Here is a 14,446-nt window from a genome sequence, read left to right as displayed (position 1 = left end):
AATCATCATCATTTCTCACCTGGACTACCGTGCAAGCCACCCTAGTTAGTCTCACTGCTTCTATTTTTGTCTCCTATAATTAATTCATTCTTTCATCAAACAGCCAATGATATCTTTTTAAAACATGTCACTCTCTTGCTTCCAATCTTTCTCATCACTCCTCAATTAAAACCACACTGTCCACCTCACCCTCCAAAGCTCAGTAATGCATGCCTTCCTCTAGACAGAGGAAGCTGTACTCACTCACTACTCGGTTGGTTCCTTATGTCTATTCCACGAGTTTTCCATGCTAGAGCTTTGTGTCAGCTCTTCCTTCTGCCTGGAATGCTCTTGGCTCAGGTCCTAGTTGACTCCATATCTTTCATATCTCAGATTAATCATCATCTCCACAGGAAGGCATTTGCAAACCTGATCTACATGCCCAATACATTATGTCCTTGACAGCAGAAATTTTGCATGTTTCCTTTGAGTATCAGCAACCAGTCCAGTGCACAGGACATAAAAGTTTAGACCAATCCTACCTGAAGCATGGTCTGCTAACTGATGCTATTCCATGGAGAGCACTGGTCTGCAAACTATTTGTTATTAGTTGGTGATGATATTGACAAAGAAAATCACCTCTATTAGGTTAGTTATTTTAAAACTAAGCTTAATGATCACATTAAAACTTAAATATAAATAAATATGGCATTCGTTCAAAGTGGGTATACAGGAATGTAATATGGGCAAGCAGTATTTCACCTATATTTCTGTATTAACACCCAAATCCAAATAGGCAAAGAATCAGGAGTATAACAGTGACACCCTACATTAATCACTGTATACACATTTCATAAATAATATTACACATTTTGCAATACTTTTTCCTTATGCAATATTTTTTCTGATTATAAAAACATAACTTATGTCTAATAAACCTAACTAAAAAATTTAAGCTCCTATGCTTTATTGTCCTGTCTTGAATTCTATCTTTCTCTGAAGTCACATTTGTCATATTTTACAAATGTCTAAGGCCACAATGATGGGGTAGGAGGACTAGTTTTGCACTGCAGGCATATGAAAAGCACTCGTGTAGATGACCACGGCTTGACCTCCCCTTGACTGAGTTCCTGTCTCACTAGACTGACATGATTCTATTTTTGCATTTGGTACTGGTATTTGACAGTCTTGGTTTTGAGAGGATGGAGAGGAGACCCAAAGCCCTGAATACCTTGCGGGACTCACTGTGCACAGAGGCAGCAAGTCTAGGAAGAGGAGGTGGTCATTCGCTCCTGAGGGGTCTTTCCCTTCAGGCATGCTATTAAGGAGGATTAAAATACTCAAAGAAAAATGGAGTCCTTCACAATCGTGCCTCTGGCAAGATGTGAGAGTGGCAAGTTGGATGGCCTGTTACAAAGGTCCTATGAACTCTGAAGATAAAAGATGAAGACAAGGAGTGCGTCTCCCTTGGATACCCAGAAGGCTCCATGGTATTTCATGAGTTTAGGGAGGGGATTCCAACCACTCTGGGAGATTTGAACAAAAATAATTACACATAACAATAGATGAAACTACAGTCAGTGCCACAGAACATTTGGTCCACAACAGGTCAAATATGTAAGAGTTGCCCTATAAGATTACCATGGAGCTGAACTATTCCTGTTCCAGGGACAACATAGCAGTAGTGACATCATAGCTCAGCCACTACTCATGTGTTTGATGGTGGTGTCAACAAACCTACTGCGCTGCCAATCATAGGTAACATGGCACCTACACCCATGCTCAGTACCACACATGGTACTTGATAATAATGAACCGCTGCCACTGGTTTACTTACTTCCTACACTATACCCTTTATCATTATTTTAGAATACACCCCTTCTAATTTTTTGAAAAAAAGTTAACTATAAAACAGCCTCAGGCAGGTCCTTCAGGGGGATTGTAGAAGAAGGCCGACTAGCACAGAAGGTCACAGCTCCATGTGGGGTACTGCCCCTGAAGACCTTCCAAGATGTACGGGTGGGAGACAAGGGAGACAATGATATTGATGATCCTGACCTTGTGTAAGCCCAAGCAGATGGGTGTGTTTGTGTTTTAGTTTAACAAAAATGTTTTGAAAGTTAGACAAATTAAAAACATGTCATGCCACATGGCCTCAGTGTGTACGAGGCAGTACCGCCTGGGTTTGTGCGAACATCATCGAACTTCATAGATGAAATATCCTAACGTTGCCTTTCTCAGAGTGTGTTTCCATCACTCACCGACACATATACTGTTCACCATCACCTGGTAAGTGCTGTCTTCTCTCAGTGATGACACTAAAGAGTGAAGAACCTGGTCTATGCAGCGAATCCTGGGCTCTACTTTGAGCCTGTAAGTCATTTACAATGTGAGTCCTGGGGTCAGCCTGTTTCTGTCTGGAAGTCAGCTTGCCTAGCAGGAGCTAACACTCGTCTCCACCTCAGAGAATCTTGAGAATCTTGTCTGAGAGCCTGCCACCCTGTGCTGCGGGCAGTCACTGAAGGACCCAGTACCACAAAGGGGTGAATTTCAGGGACAGTAGTGGAAAGTGGTTATCTTCTTAACTCAGGCAAGGGTCTCCCCAGGCATCCTTCCCCAGGACTCCTGGGGCTCACGGTGCTTGCTCACTGTTGAGAGGTAGGGGTCAATGAAGTAGGGACTTGCTTTTGGAGAACTGACTAACGGGAAGGAGGGGAGCCATGACGTGTTACCATACTGAGCATGTACTACACACCAGACTCTCCAGCCGGCACTTCCTTTAGGGTTAAAGACCAAGCTGCTTTTTCTTCTAGTGACTGCTCTGCCTTCTACTGACTATGTACAGCTGGCAAGATAACATGACCTCAGTTTCAACGCCCCACTCTACAAACTAGGGGTAATGAACTCCCCGAGTGACACACTATGGAATTGCTGCAAAGGTTAAATGGGTTAATATGTAAGATGCTTAAGTCTGACATAGGCACCTAGGAGGCATTCTGTGGCTATCAATAAAAGTAAAAAGGAAAGTTAACAAAAAAATTAAAAAAGAAAAAAAAAATGTGTCTTTCCTCCTTCCTCAAAGATGGCTTGGAGTCAGTCTGCTTATCGGCTTCCCTCTTCTCCCCAGTGTCTTACGGTTGGGCCATCTCAGGCACCAACCCTTATCCTTCTTTTCTGGTTTCTTCAACATACGTTTTCACTCTCTTGACAATCACATCGAGTCTCGTGGCTTCAAATCCCCTCTGCTGATGACTGATCTCTTCCCTAAGCTTTGCCCACTCAGCATGTCCACTGGAAGGACTCTCAGACACCCCTAAACCCAGCATGCCCACAACTGAACCAGAAACCTCCTGCTACTGTCTCTTCCCCTTCTCACCTGAGCAAGACCATCCTTCTAATCCCTCAGGCCACACTCCTGAAATCATCTGGGCCTTCTCCTTCCCTCACACCCACAGCAGTCCATGAGGGTACTTGGCAGTGTCCACCTCCAGAACACATTCTAGGACATCGCCACTTCTCACGAGCTCTCCTGCCACCACCAGGGCCTGCCTGATGTCTGACTTGGCCTCCACCACGGATCTCCCACGTCCACCCTTTCCTCTTGATAGACTACTCTCAACACAAAATTAGTGTTTACAAAATTAGTCAAAACACACCAACTTCTGTATAATACCACCCAATGGCTTCCAGAGAAGAGCCACGGAAGTTAGAGTGACCCTAGCAGCCCTGCGTGATCCAGGACTCCAGAATCTTCTTCAGCTTATACCAGGGACATAAGTTCTTCAGGGATAGGGTTTTCTTACACCTTGCTCATGGGCAGATCCTAAGCTCCCAGAGTACTGCAGGGCACACAGTCAGAACCTAATAAATAACTGACTAAGTAGCTGCAAAATATAATCTCCTGAGAGCTGGTATATTGATGAACTCATAAGGTCAGGCCCAGGACACAGGTCCAGCACACTGGTTGCTCCCAGCGTTAAACTCACATTCACCCAGTCCTCTGTCTTGGGAGAAGCAGTGAGCAGCAATCAACTCCTGTCCAAGAGCTGTTGGAAGGTCACCATGCACAACCAGCATCTGAGGGGTAATTCACTAGGTCAGAAGTAAAGCAAATGACTGGGATTAGGAAGTGCAGTTCCTAAGTTTCCAGTAGTAAGCTGAGCTCACTTAGCTGAGTTTCCTTAAATAACCATTCTTCTGTGAAGGCCAAGTGACCAAATTGGACTCTCGTCACTCCCCTGGACCATGCGGTGACATGAACCCCATGCGGTGACATGAACCCAGATGGGAAATATCATTTTCCCTCCTAACGTGATCACCAAAGCCTCAACACACTTTGCAAAGGGAGAGATTTCTTTTCTCTTTTTGGAAGAAAGCACTCGACTCACCAGGATGAAGACAGTGAAGAAGATGACCACGATGGCAGCTGTAATGAACAGCTTCTTCCGGGGGAACACGGCGGCCGGGAGGAGAAACACCAGAGCGAAGCAGATGGCACCTCGGAGCCCTCCATAGGCAATGATGAACTGGTCCTTGAAGGTCAGGGGAATGGTCCGGAACCAGTTAATGACCTGAGTTAGGACAAAGACACCTGCGAAGAAAGACAACCCAAAAGGAATTGGAGTGGGGTCAGGATGGGCCCACGTGTGGACTTGGCTTGCTTTCTGTGTCTGTGACAGAACCAAGTATTTAAGAAATGAGCCTCAAGGCCTTTCCCCTTTTCCTGTCTTAGGAGCACGCCTAGGTTCTTGGCTCTGCTCTTACCACTCCAGGTGAAGTGGGGAAAATGTGGGATCACAGAAGCCAAGGGGGACGAATTTGACTTACAGCAAAGCCAGGAAGATACTTGGGGAAGAAAAGAATATACAAGGAAGGAGGAGAGGAGAAAGGAGGAGAGGAAGAAAGAGATGGGGAAGGAGATGGGAAAGAAGAGGAAGAGGAGGAAGGAAGAGAAACAAGAGGAAGGAGGAGAAAGGAGAAAAGGGAAGAAGAAAAGAGAGAGAAAATAATGGAGTTGAGGAGGGAGAAGAGGAGGAGGAGGAGGAGGAGGAGAAGAAAGAGGAGTAGATAGCAGTATATAAGGAAGAAGAGGAAACAAGATGAAGCCACAGCTGTAGCACACCGGGAGGGACCAGAAGAAAGCCCCATTGTGTCAGTGTCCTTGGATGTTTGTAGAGCAAACAAGTGCTCATTACCCAGCGCTCGCCAGATCAGACAGAAGGCCAGGGTGAAGCAGACAAAGGCCCAGTTCCACTCATGGTTCTTCCCAACTGTGGACACGCCCATGAAGATGAAGATCAAGGTCTCGCTGACGCTGCTCAGCATCTTCATGAAATACTTGATGGTCGTGTAGGACTTTTGAGATACATTTTCTTCCACATACTTATTCATCGTCATGGCACAAGCTGTGATTCTAAATGAGAGGATACGGCTTCTGTTTAGAAATGAGAAGGATCCTAATCCACATACCACAGTGGACTCCAGAGAGCTGAATTAGCATTTGACCCTCTACCTGTGACCACTGGATCACTGATTGATTTTTATGAGTGAATGTGATTTGCATATGAACTTTGTAAATAGGATGATCCCTAGAAATGTTCATTAATACCAGGACTGGAACCATCCTGCTCCGTCCAGTTTGCTCATCACCTCAGACCCCTCACCCAAATACACACTTCCAAAGGTCCTTAAGCATCAGCACATCAGCATCTCTCCTTTTAAGCCTCAAATGAAACAAGTTCAAAATAAATTTGAAACCCATTATCTTCCTATAATACCAATTTCTTCTCTTAAACTCGATTCCTCTATTATCCAAAGTCCTAAACTATTGCATAAGATCCCAAACTTGCAGTTGAAGTCTCATTGGCCTTCTCTCCTGCTCACCTCATCATATGAATGGGTTCCTGTTGTTTTTGATTCTTCAACCTGAATATATCTCTTGGGTCTCATTTCTGTGTTATCTATTATATCTACTGCCGTGAGATTCAAAATGTCTAATAGTCTCTGGGAATTCCTAAAGGAAAGAAACTATTTTGCTTTTCCCACCCCCCCAGCATTTGATTCCCAAACTTGGGGACCTTTATTCCACTCTCATACTGTCTATTTCAATGTGGAGCCTTTGCACACTCTGGAAAAAGATCCAGTCCCCAGTCCTAAGTTGGATACCCCATGCTCTTCACACACTGTCCTTGGTAGACAACTGCAGTATCACTGGCCCCAAGCCTGATGCTCACCACATGCCTCAGCTGTCTGGATTTCCCCAAAGGTGCCCTTGATCTTGGTCACCTTCTTGCCTTCTGCGCACCTGGCCTCCTCCCTATCCACTATATCACCCTGACCAACTCAAATGCCATCCACAGAGGGAAATTTAGTATGAGCTGGGTGACAACTCACACTAGGTTCCATCTAAGACACCTATAGCAGTTACTATAAAGCATCAAAAGGACTTCATTGTCTGAAGGTGCTGTAAAATGAAAGAGGAAGACGGAAGGAAAGTGAGCCACCCCACCTTTCACACAGTGACAACCAGCTGCCAGTCATGATCTCTGAAGGTTTCCACATTCCCACAACTCAAGAGCCCAGTGACCCTACACGCACCTCCCCTCTCTGCCCCGCCTCCTGGTCCCCCTTATCCCAAGAATATATCCGATACTTTAAGGAGCTCTGCCTACCTTGAGCATCAGAACAGGCAGAAGGAGGTGGACCTTAGGGTCCTCTGAGTTAGGGCAACCACAAATTTGTTTCACTGCAAAAAAACAGACCTGTTTCTTGCATAGAAAGCAGGTGTGTTTATTCTTGTGCCCCCTATTAAAACAAACAGATTCTACCAATGCAAGGACCATGACTTTAGCCACAATGCCACTGCCTCCAGAACAAGTAGGTGTTTCTTTTTAGCCTTATGTGAGTACAGAAAGCACTATTTATGTGATTTCCCAATAGAAAGAGTGGCCTTATTAAATGTGCTAATAAATTTCAGCAGACATACTCTCTCTCTCTCTCTCTCTCTCTCTCTCTCTCTCTCTCTCTCAGTAAAACCTTTGGAGTTATCTAATAATAGTCCATGTTTACAGCACCTTTACTATGTGCCAAGGTTCTGTGCAAACACTTTGTATGGATTATGTCAGTTAAACCTCATATTAAGTTTACAAGGCAAGTTCTATTATCATGCTCATTTTTATAAATGGGAGAACAAAGGCAGACAGAGGTTCAGTTACTCAAGATTACACAGCTCATAAATGGCGGTGCCAGGGTGTACAGCAGGCAGTCTGCTTGCAAACCAGTGCCCATGCAGGACTACTTAACTCTCACCCTGCCCATATTCTTGATGAGCCCAGTGGTCTATGATGGGAGGGGTCTTCCTTTCCCTGACATGCCCTGAATCATCCATTCTTGGGCACAAGCCTGTGTTCATTTCCTCTGACTGCTGGAAGAAACAACCACCAATGTAAGCTGTTTAGAACCCAAATTTATCACCTTCTACCTCCAGAAGTCAGAAACCAAAAATCATTTTCCCAAGGCTAAATTCAAGGTGTTGACAAGGCTGAATCCCTTCTCGAGGGTCCCAGAGAAATCTCTTCCTCACTTTTTCTAGTTTCTAGAGGCTGCTTAAATTTTTTGATTTGTGGTCATATCACCCTGCTCCCCTAACCACATCTCCTCTGACTTCAGTTCCCCTCCCTCTCTCTCATGAGAATTACTGGAAGCCCCCTGGATAATTCTGTCCAACCTCCCTATCTCAAGATTCTAATTTAGGTTCATTTGCAATGTCCCTCTTGCCTTGTGAGGGAAGATCTTAGCACGTTCCAATAATTAAAATATGGGCATCTCTGGGGGCCACGAGCTAAGGTGTATTGCTAAAAATTTTCATCATTAATACTTTGGCCTAATTTTTCTTTAACCAGACTATATGAAAGTAAGATTTCCAAATATAAAATAACAAGGGCAAAAGTTAGATTAAGTTAAGAATCTGAATGGGAACTGTTTTGTAAAGAAAAGACATATACCCAACTCAAGCCAGTAGGCCTTTCTCAAACACTGAAAGTAGAAAATCAGTAACAGGTATCATTTATACTGGTTATTTTACCCCTGGAAACTCTTTAATTCTATGCAAAAGGTGCTTCAGACCGGGTGTGCTGTGAAGTTATAGTATAGACAGATATGGAGAATAAAGGACACCAAAACACCCTTTACCCAGTTCTACCCTGAAACTTTCATTTTACATAATTAAGCAATGTTAGTTATAGAGTTGAGACCCTTCTTCCTTATTTGTATAAGATTACCTGAAATACACCCTGGACCACAATGATTAGCTGTGTAATCTTGATTAACTAAACCTCTGGCTGCCTTTGTTCTCCCATTTATAAAAGTGGGAATGATAGCAGAACATGCTCCCTTAAACCTGTTGAGAGGTTTAATTGACATGACCATACAATGTGTTTGCACAGTACCCAACACAGCAAAGTTCCTGTTAATGTGCACTATTATTAGATAAGCCCTTGTTTCTTACATCCCTCTTGGATTTTGATTTTTTTTTTTATCATTTGAAACTAATATTCACAAGTTTGAGAAATAGTGCTTTTTTGTGAATGTACTAAACACTTCCCTCTGAAATCATGCACACATCATTTATTGGGCAAGAAGTAAACCATTCGGGCAAAAACTCATCTTTAGCTCACTACATGAGCAAATAACAAACATCTCTATTTAGAAATGATAGAAAGCAAAGCTTTGTTGCAGGAATAATAAATGAATGAATTTTACACGAATGTCCACAGGGTTGCTTTCCATTGCTTTTGTATCATTAACATGACACCAGAAGAGAGGCTCATGCTGGCCAGACACCCTGCTGTAACCTGACACAGTTTCCTACCAGCATCACTTAGTAGGGAAGAGCACCCCAGGGAGGTACCGGAGGCCCTGGCACCCAATAGTGCCCTACTCAGGAAGTGTGTGCATGTGTACAGCACTGAAGCATCTTGGGGGGCAAATGTTTCACAATTCTCATTCTTGTCTGTCATGTAAATCTGACACACATAACCACTCAAGCAAGGGAACTGGAGGTGTTTTCATGGCAAGAGATTTTTGTTGTTGCAATCTACTGTGACAGAAGTCAAAGCACCTCGCCTTCACAGTGTTGTAATTACACTAACTTCAAATGAGCTAATCTCTCTACAGTAGGGAGGTACAGGCAATACATTCTCCCAGGAACAGAAAAGAATAAAACTTTTGTCTCCTCCATCACAGAAAATCAGATTCCCCTTCATTTTTTCTAGAAGAATCACAAGACAATTAATTAGAGAGTTGGCAAAAGGTGTGGGCTAGGGTGTGCCACTCCTCAGCTTTACTCAGTTTGGAGGATGTGGCCAGGAGTGTCTTTGGGTACAATCTCATGTCATGGCATAGTACAGTAGCATGACGTGGAGAAGTGAGATTTCTTCATTCCTCATCACATGAAGATTTTATACCTGAAACCCACAACTTGTTATACTCACTCTGTAACATCGATGTCATAACATCCACACTAAAATGACAGCCTAAACTCATTATGTTTTAGAAAATTCTAGTTGAACTTCTTAACCCCAAAGTGTTCTTCAGAAAAAAAAAATACTATAGGCCTTTTATATTCCCAGGATAACCTTGCCTTTATTAGCTTGTGTCCTTGAATCATCCCCTCCCCCTCCACTGCATGTCACTCTTTCCTAACGTACACATGAGTTAACATGATTGTGAATAGCAGTTCAATATCAACCCACATTTTCTGAGCATCTTCTCTGGGCCAGTTTCTGAGCTGGGATTGAGGAAGGTGAAAGCAAGCCAGAGAGTACTGAACCATCAGAAGTCCTCATTTTAGGGTGAAAAGGGTCATGAAGAGCCCTTTGTCACACAGAGCTGCATGGTCTAGGGATGAGCAAGGAGAAGGATGCTTTGGAAGTGCAGGGAAGGAAAGGCCCCTTCTGCCACATAGCGGGGACATCTGTGCAAGATCTCCATCAGCAAATGAGGGCTCAGCAAGCAAGGAAAGGAAGAGGGAAGTCAACTGTCCCTCAGTACCTGCAGGGGTTGGGTTCCAGGAGCCCCCATAGAAAACCTGAGGATTATCAAGTCCTCTTTACAAAATGGCCTAATATTGACATATTTCCTACATACATCCTAGATGTATTTAGATGACTTATCATACCTAATATAATGTAAATATATGGAAGTGGTTATTATCCTGTATTGATAAGGGGACAATGGCAAGGAAAGAAAAGGTTTGCACATGTCTAGAATAGAACAGTCATGTACAGAACTCATGGTGGATTCTGCTGGGTTGTTACCTTGGTTCACTGTAATGTAAATGTATGGTGATTATCATCATTTAGGAGGTGGAGAATATTTTTGATCTGCAGTTGGTGGAACCCATGGATGTGGACTCTGCAAACATGGAGGACTGACTGTCATTCAAGGAAAAGATGTGGGTATGTACAAAGGTAGGAAGGAAATGAAGAAGTTGGCATTTTCAGGAACCTGCTGACTGATTCTGCCACCTGGAGGAAAGGGAGATGACAATATTAAGAGGTGATGACGGAAGAAGTTAGGGGCAAGATAATGTCATGTTAATACTTAAAGTTTAAAGGCTTAAATTTTATTCAAAAGACTGAAGGAGAATATGAAAAAATTATATCTTTGATTATATAATTAATATTAAAATTGTAAGATTATCTCTAGTCTATATCTCCATCTCTTCAAAGATACAACTGGAAACTCCAACAAGAAAAAGAAAATTATTTTATATAGCACAAATTATATAGCACAAATGCATTCTGAGTCAGTAACTGCATGGATGGATTGTTAATAGAAAGGGTAGGGTGATGTGAAAAGATCTATATTTTAGGAAGAGAACTCTGAAGGACACGTGGAGGAGAGATTTGGAGGGGCATGGACCTGGAGGATGGAGATAATTTGTTCCCTACAATGATTCCTCATTTTATCTTCAGAATCCATTGTAGCACCTGGTCCATCTGACATTCCAAAACACGCCCATGTTTTGACAGGTGTCAGGTTGCATTTTGTGGGACCACAAGGAGGTCAGTCATGTATAGAATTCACTGGCGGATTCTGCTTTGTTATTATCTTGACTCGCTTTAACATAAATGTATGGTGATTATCACCAATTTAGAGATGGAGAAGTGAAAGCACTGTAATTAGTGGTTTTTGCACTCACCACCAATTCAAATTTTCTTCATTCCTGTATCACTCAAAATACAGCATAGGGGAAAATCAGGACAGCTAATACCACCTCCAGAGCCTTCAGGGGAAAAGACAGGCTTTCTATTTAGCTATTCTGCTGTTGGACCATTATCTGAGTAGAAAATCCCAACCAATACTTTTCTCTATAGTACTCCTTGACTCCAATAGAGCTCAGTGAAGCCTGCCTTCTATGGAAATTAGTTTTCCTTCCTCAGAATGTGTGCTTTGGGATAGAATGGTCCCATATTCACCTCTGCTTGGCATGTTTCTGTGTCTGTGGTGATACCACGCTCAGGTTCAGTGAGTGTTGGCCAAGAGTAGTATAAGGAAGGTCCAGAGTGCTTGGTTTAGGTTCTGATCTTCAAAATCCAAGGGATCAGGTTTCAATGTGGAAGGGGGATAGTGAAGGCAGATTTCTGGTTGGGAAGTCAATATATAATTACATGTGTGTATACATACTGTTCACAGCAAATGGTAACGAGACTACACAAGTAATTTCCCTCTAAAATACAAATGCCTTTTCTTTTTTTTTTAAAGTGTGGTCAATTCTCTACTTTCTGTCCTCAGATCAGAACACTCTTCCTGGAATCTGAACTGCTTAGAGTGAGTTAGACCAATAAAATGTTGCAAAATTCATTTGTTCCTCTTCCATATCTGTACATGATCTTTAAAAGTATGAATAAAAGGAAACTATAGTCTAACTAATACATCCTCAATTAAAACTCTGCAAAATATGAAAGCATACTCAATGCCAAGAACTAGCAATGATGAAGACCATTAAAAAACTTTCCATGTATTGATTAAAGTCAGGTCTTGTGGTGACTCAGTGTACACTGAGTGGGCTCAGAATCAAGTACTCACTCATGTGAAGTAAATTAATTCTTCCAGGGCATGAATTTACTATGGAGTGAATTGCCTCCTCCAGGAAACCTGACAACCAAGAGAAAGTGAACTTGACATATGAGAAAATGCAAAGAAAAAAATTGTTTTTTCAAAGGAGGACCCAAGCATAAATACCGAAGAAGAACCTTTCTTAAAAATACCAAAAATGAAATAAGGAAATTTGAAGTATCATAAATGGTGCATCATTCATGTAGCCTAACTCGTTTTGGGGGTTCTCTGGATCATTTTTTTTTCTCCTTTATAAATGTTTCCAGTGCAATTCAACTAATGTTTATGTATCACTTATTGGCACCTAAGGCAATCCTGGTTTCATGGGGAGAGAACATGAAAAGAATCACAACTCGCTGTCAAAAGTGTAATGAGGCGTGAGGCAACAACATAGGACCCATGGAGTTTATTGACACTTTGGGGGAACTGTTGAGAAAGGCTTCGAAGGGCAGGAGATTTGCAAAGATCTGGATGATGGGGTTAAAGTTCTCCTGGTGGAGAACTCTAGGTGTGTGCTGGAGGGAGGCTGCAGGTGGGTTCTCCACAGGAGGCCACCCGCCCTGAACTGGATGTACATACAGAGTACCTCCAGGGTTTCACATGAGCCCTGGAACATCAGCACAAGCCACTGCTTTCTGAAAGCTCTCACACGTGTATGAGAAGAGTGGGTCTGGAGACCACAGGATGACTGGAAATTCTTAGGAAAACACAAATGCCTGGTCCCCATCCCAGACCTTAGAGGACTACTATGGATCTAATGACACGGCTATCAATTCTTCCTTCCTGGGACTTCACCTGAGCATCTTCACTCTGCTGTATAGGGTCATTTCCTCCCTGCACAGATGTTTCTGAGCCCTGGGGCAGCTGACCAGCTTAGGGGTCTGACCTCCAGCTTGTACCTCCATGGTATCATTAAAATATCATCATTGTACCCAGCATGGGGGGCACACGCCTGTAATCCCAGGAACTCGGGAGGCAGAGGCAGGAGGATGGTAAATTCAAAGGCAGCCTCAGCAACTTATCATCAGTTGTATGTGTATGTGTAGTGGTCTAAAACAGTTCTAGAAGCAGTCTGATCCTGTACTCACCATAAAAGAGAAACCCAATTATTTCTTTGCTCAAAGATCCCAGTGACTCCCAACTGACTATACAACAAGAGGCCAGCACGGCCCTTCTCACCACCCTAGAGTTCAGCTTCTTAGAAGCAGAACTTTGATTTCCCTTCTCCCTCTTCCCACAATGTCCTCCTCTTCATCACCGAGGCCTCAATCATAGGGGGTCAGCTTTCCTGGATAACTTGCAACACCGTCTGCGATGGCCATCTCAAAGTGAGTTGAAATTCACTGCCTTCTCTGGTAACAGACCTACTTCTCCACCCACAAGGGCTGGTCCTATGACACAGTATGATCCAATCAGAGTCTCCAAAGCCCTGGACCAATCATAGTCTTTCCTTTGAACTTTTTTCCCCACAGGTTCTGGCTAGATCTCACTCTACTCTCAGTGACGAGGGTTCTGATGTATACATCCCAATTTGTCTGTCACTCTGGTTTTATGCTTTGGAAATGATTAACCTAAAAGATGCCGTCACACAAAGAAAGACAATATTGACAGAGGTACGGTCCAGTGGACTTGGGAGACCCTAGTCCTGTCGTCCTAGAACCAGATCCACACCTGTCCACTTCAGGAATTTATTTATTTACAGAACTCAGTAAGTCCCTCTTTTTCTAGCTTCATCTGGTTCAATTCAGGTTCCCCTCCTTAACACAGGGCTTCCTTCTCCTGTTTGAGTTGGACTCTTGGCTGCAAGGACACCAGACGACTCAAGTCACCTCAAATAGCTGGGGATAAACTCAGAGGACACATTTGGGAAGACAGACTATTGGCCACTTGGCCTGGTCTCCCCGGAACACTGAAAGAAGTCAGACCCCATGTGTGACTGAGGTAAGGAGAAAGTGGCCGCAGAAAGAAAGACCACAAGAAACCCCAGGGCAGCAAGAGTGCTCCCAGCCTCTCCTCTCCAAGGAAACCCACCAGGTCAGCTTCCCCCCTGCGTAGAGGGTGGCTGAGAAGTAAACAGAGGTGGATTAAGACAAGGGCAAGGGATATCAGTGTCCTCAGAGGCCTACTGTGTCATGGAAGAGCAGTCCTTGACCCTCTCTGTGAGTCAGACTGCTCTCATTGAAATACCCAGAACAAACAACCTAAAAGAAGGAAATGTTGATCTTGGCTCATGGTTTCAGAGGCTTCAGACCATGGTCACTTGGCTCTGCCACTTTAGGCCTGTGTCGGGGAGCACAGGAGAGCCTGTGTGCATGGCAGAGGTGTTGTCACCTCACAGTGGCCAGGA

At 43.5% G+C, this 14,446-nt stretch overlaps 1 protein-coding gene across 2 annotated transcripts in view; it reads right to left on the bottom strand.

The window, feature by feature from the left end:
- Slc9a2 (solute carrier family 9 member A2) overlaps positions 1–14,446 on the bottom strand; it is a 91,019-nt gene that overhangs the window by 30,755 nt on the left and 45,818 nt on the right. For both annotated transcript variants that reach the window (XM_076832695.2, XM_076832696.2), the window contains exons 4-5: positions 5,175–5,392; positions 4,368–4,570 (exon numbers count right to left, since the gene is read on the bottom strand). In XM_076832695.2, the coding sequence (XP_076688810.2) occupies positions 4,368–4,570; positions 5,175–5,392 (421 nt within the window). The remainder of the gene's footprint in view (positions 1–4,367; positions 4,571–5,174; positions 5,393–14,446) is intronic.

The sequence above is a fragment of the Callospermophilus lateralis genome, chromosome 14, assembly GCF_048772815.1.
Source record: "Callospermophilus lateralis isolate mCalLat2 chromosome 14, mCalLat2.hap1, whole genome shotgun sequence".
Taxonomy (NCBI): Eukaryota; Metazoa; Chordata; class Mammalia; order Rodentia; family Sciuridae; genus Callospermophilus; species Callospermophilus lateralis.
The sequence above is the reverse complement of the archived record's forward strand: the minus strand, read 5'-3'. Positions and strand labels throughout refer to the sequence as shown.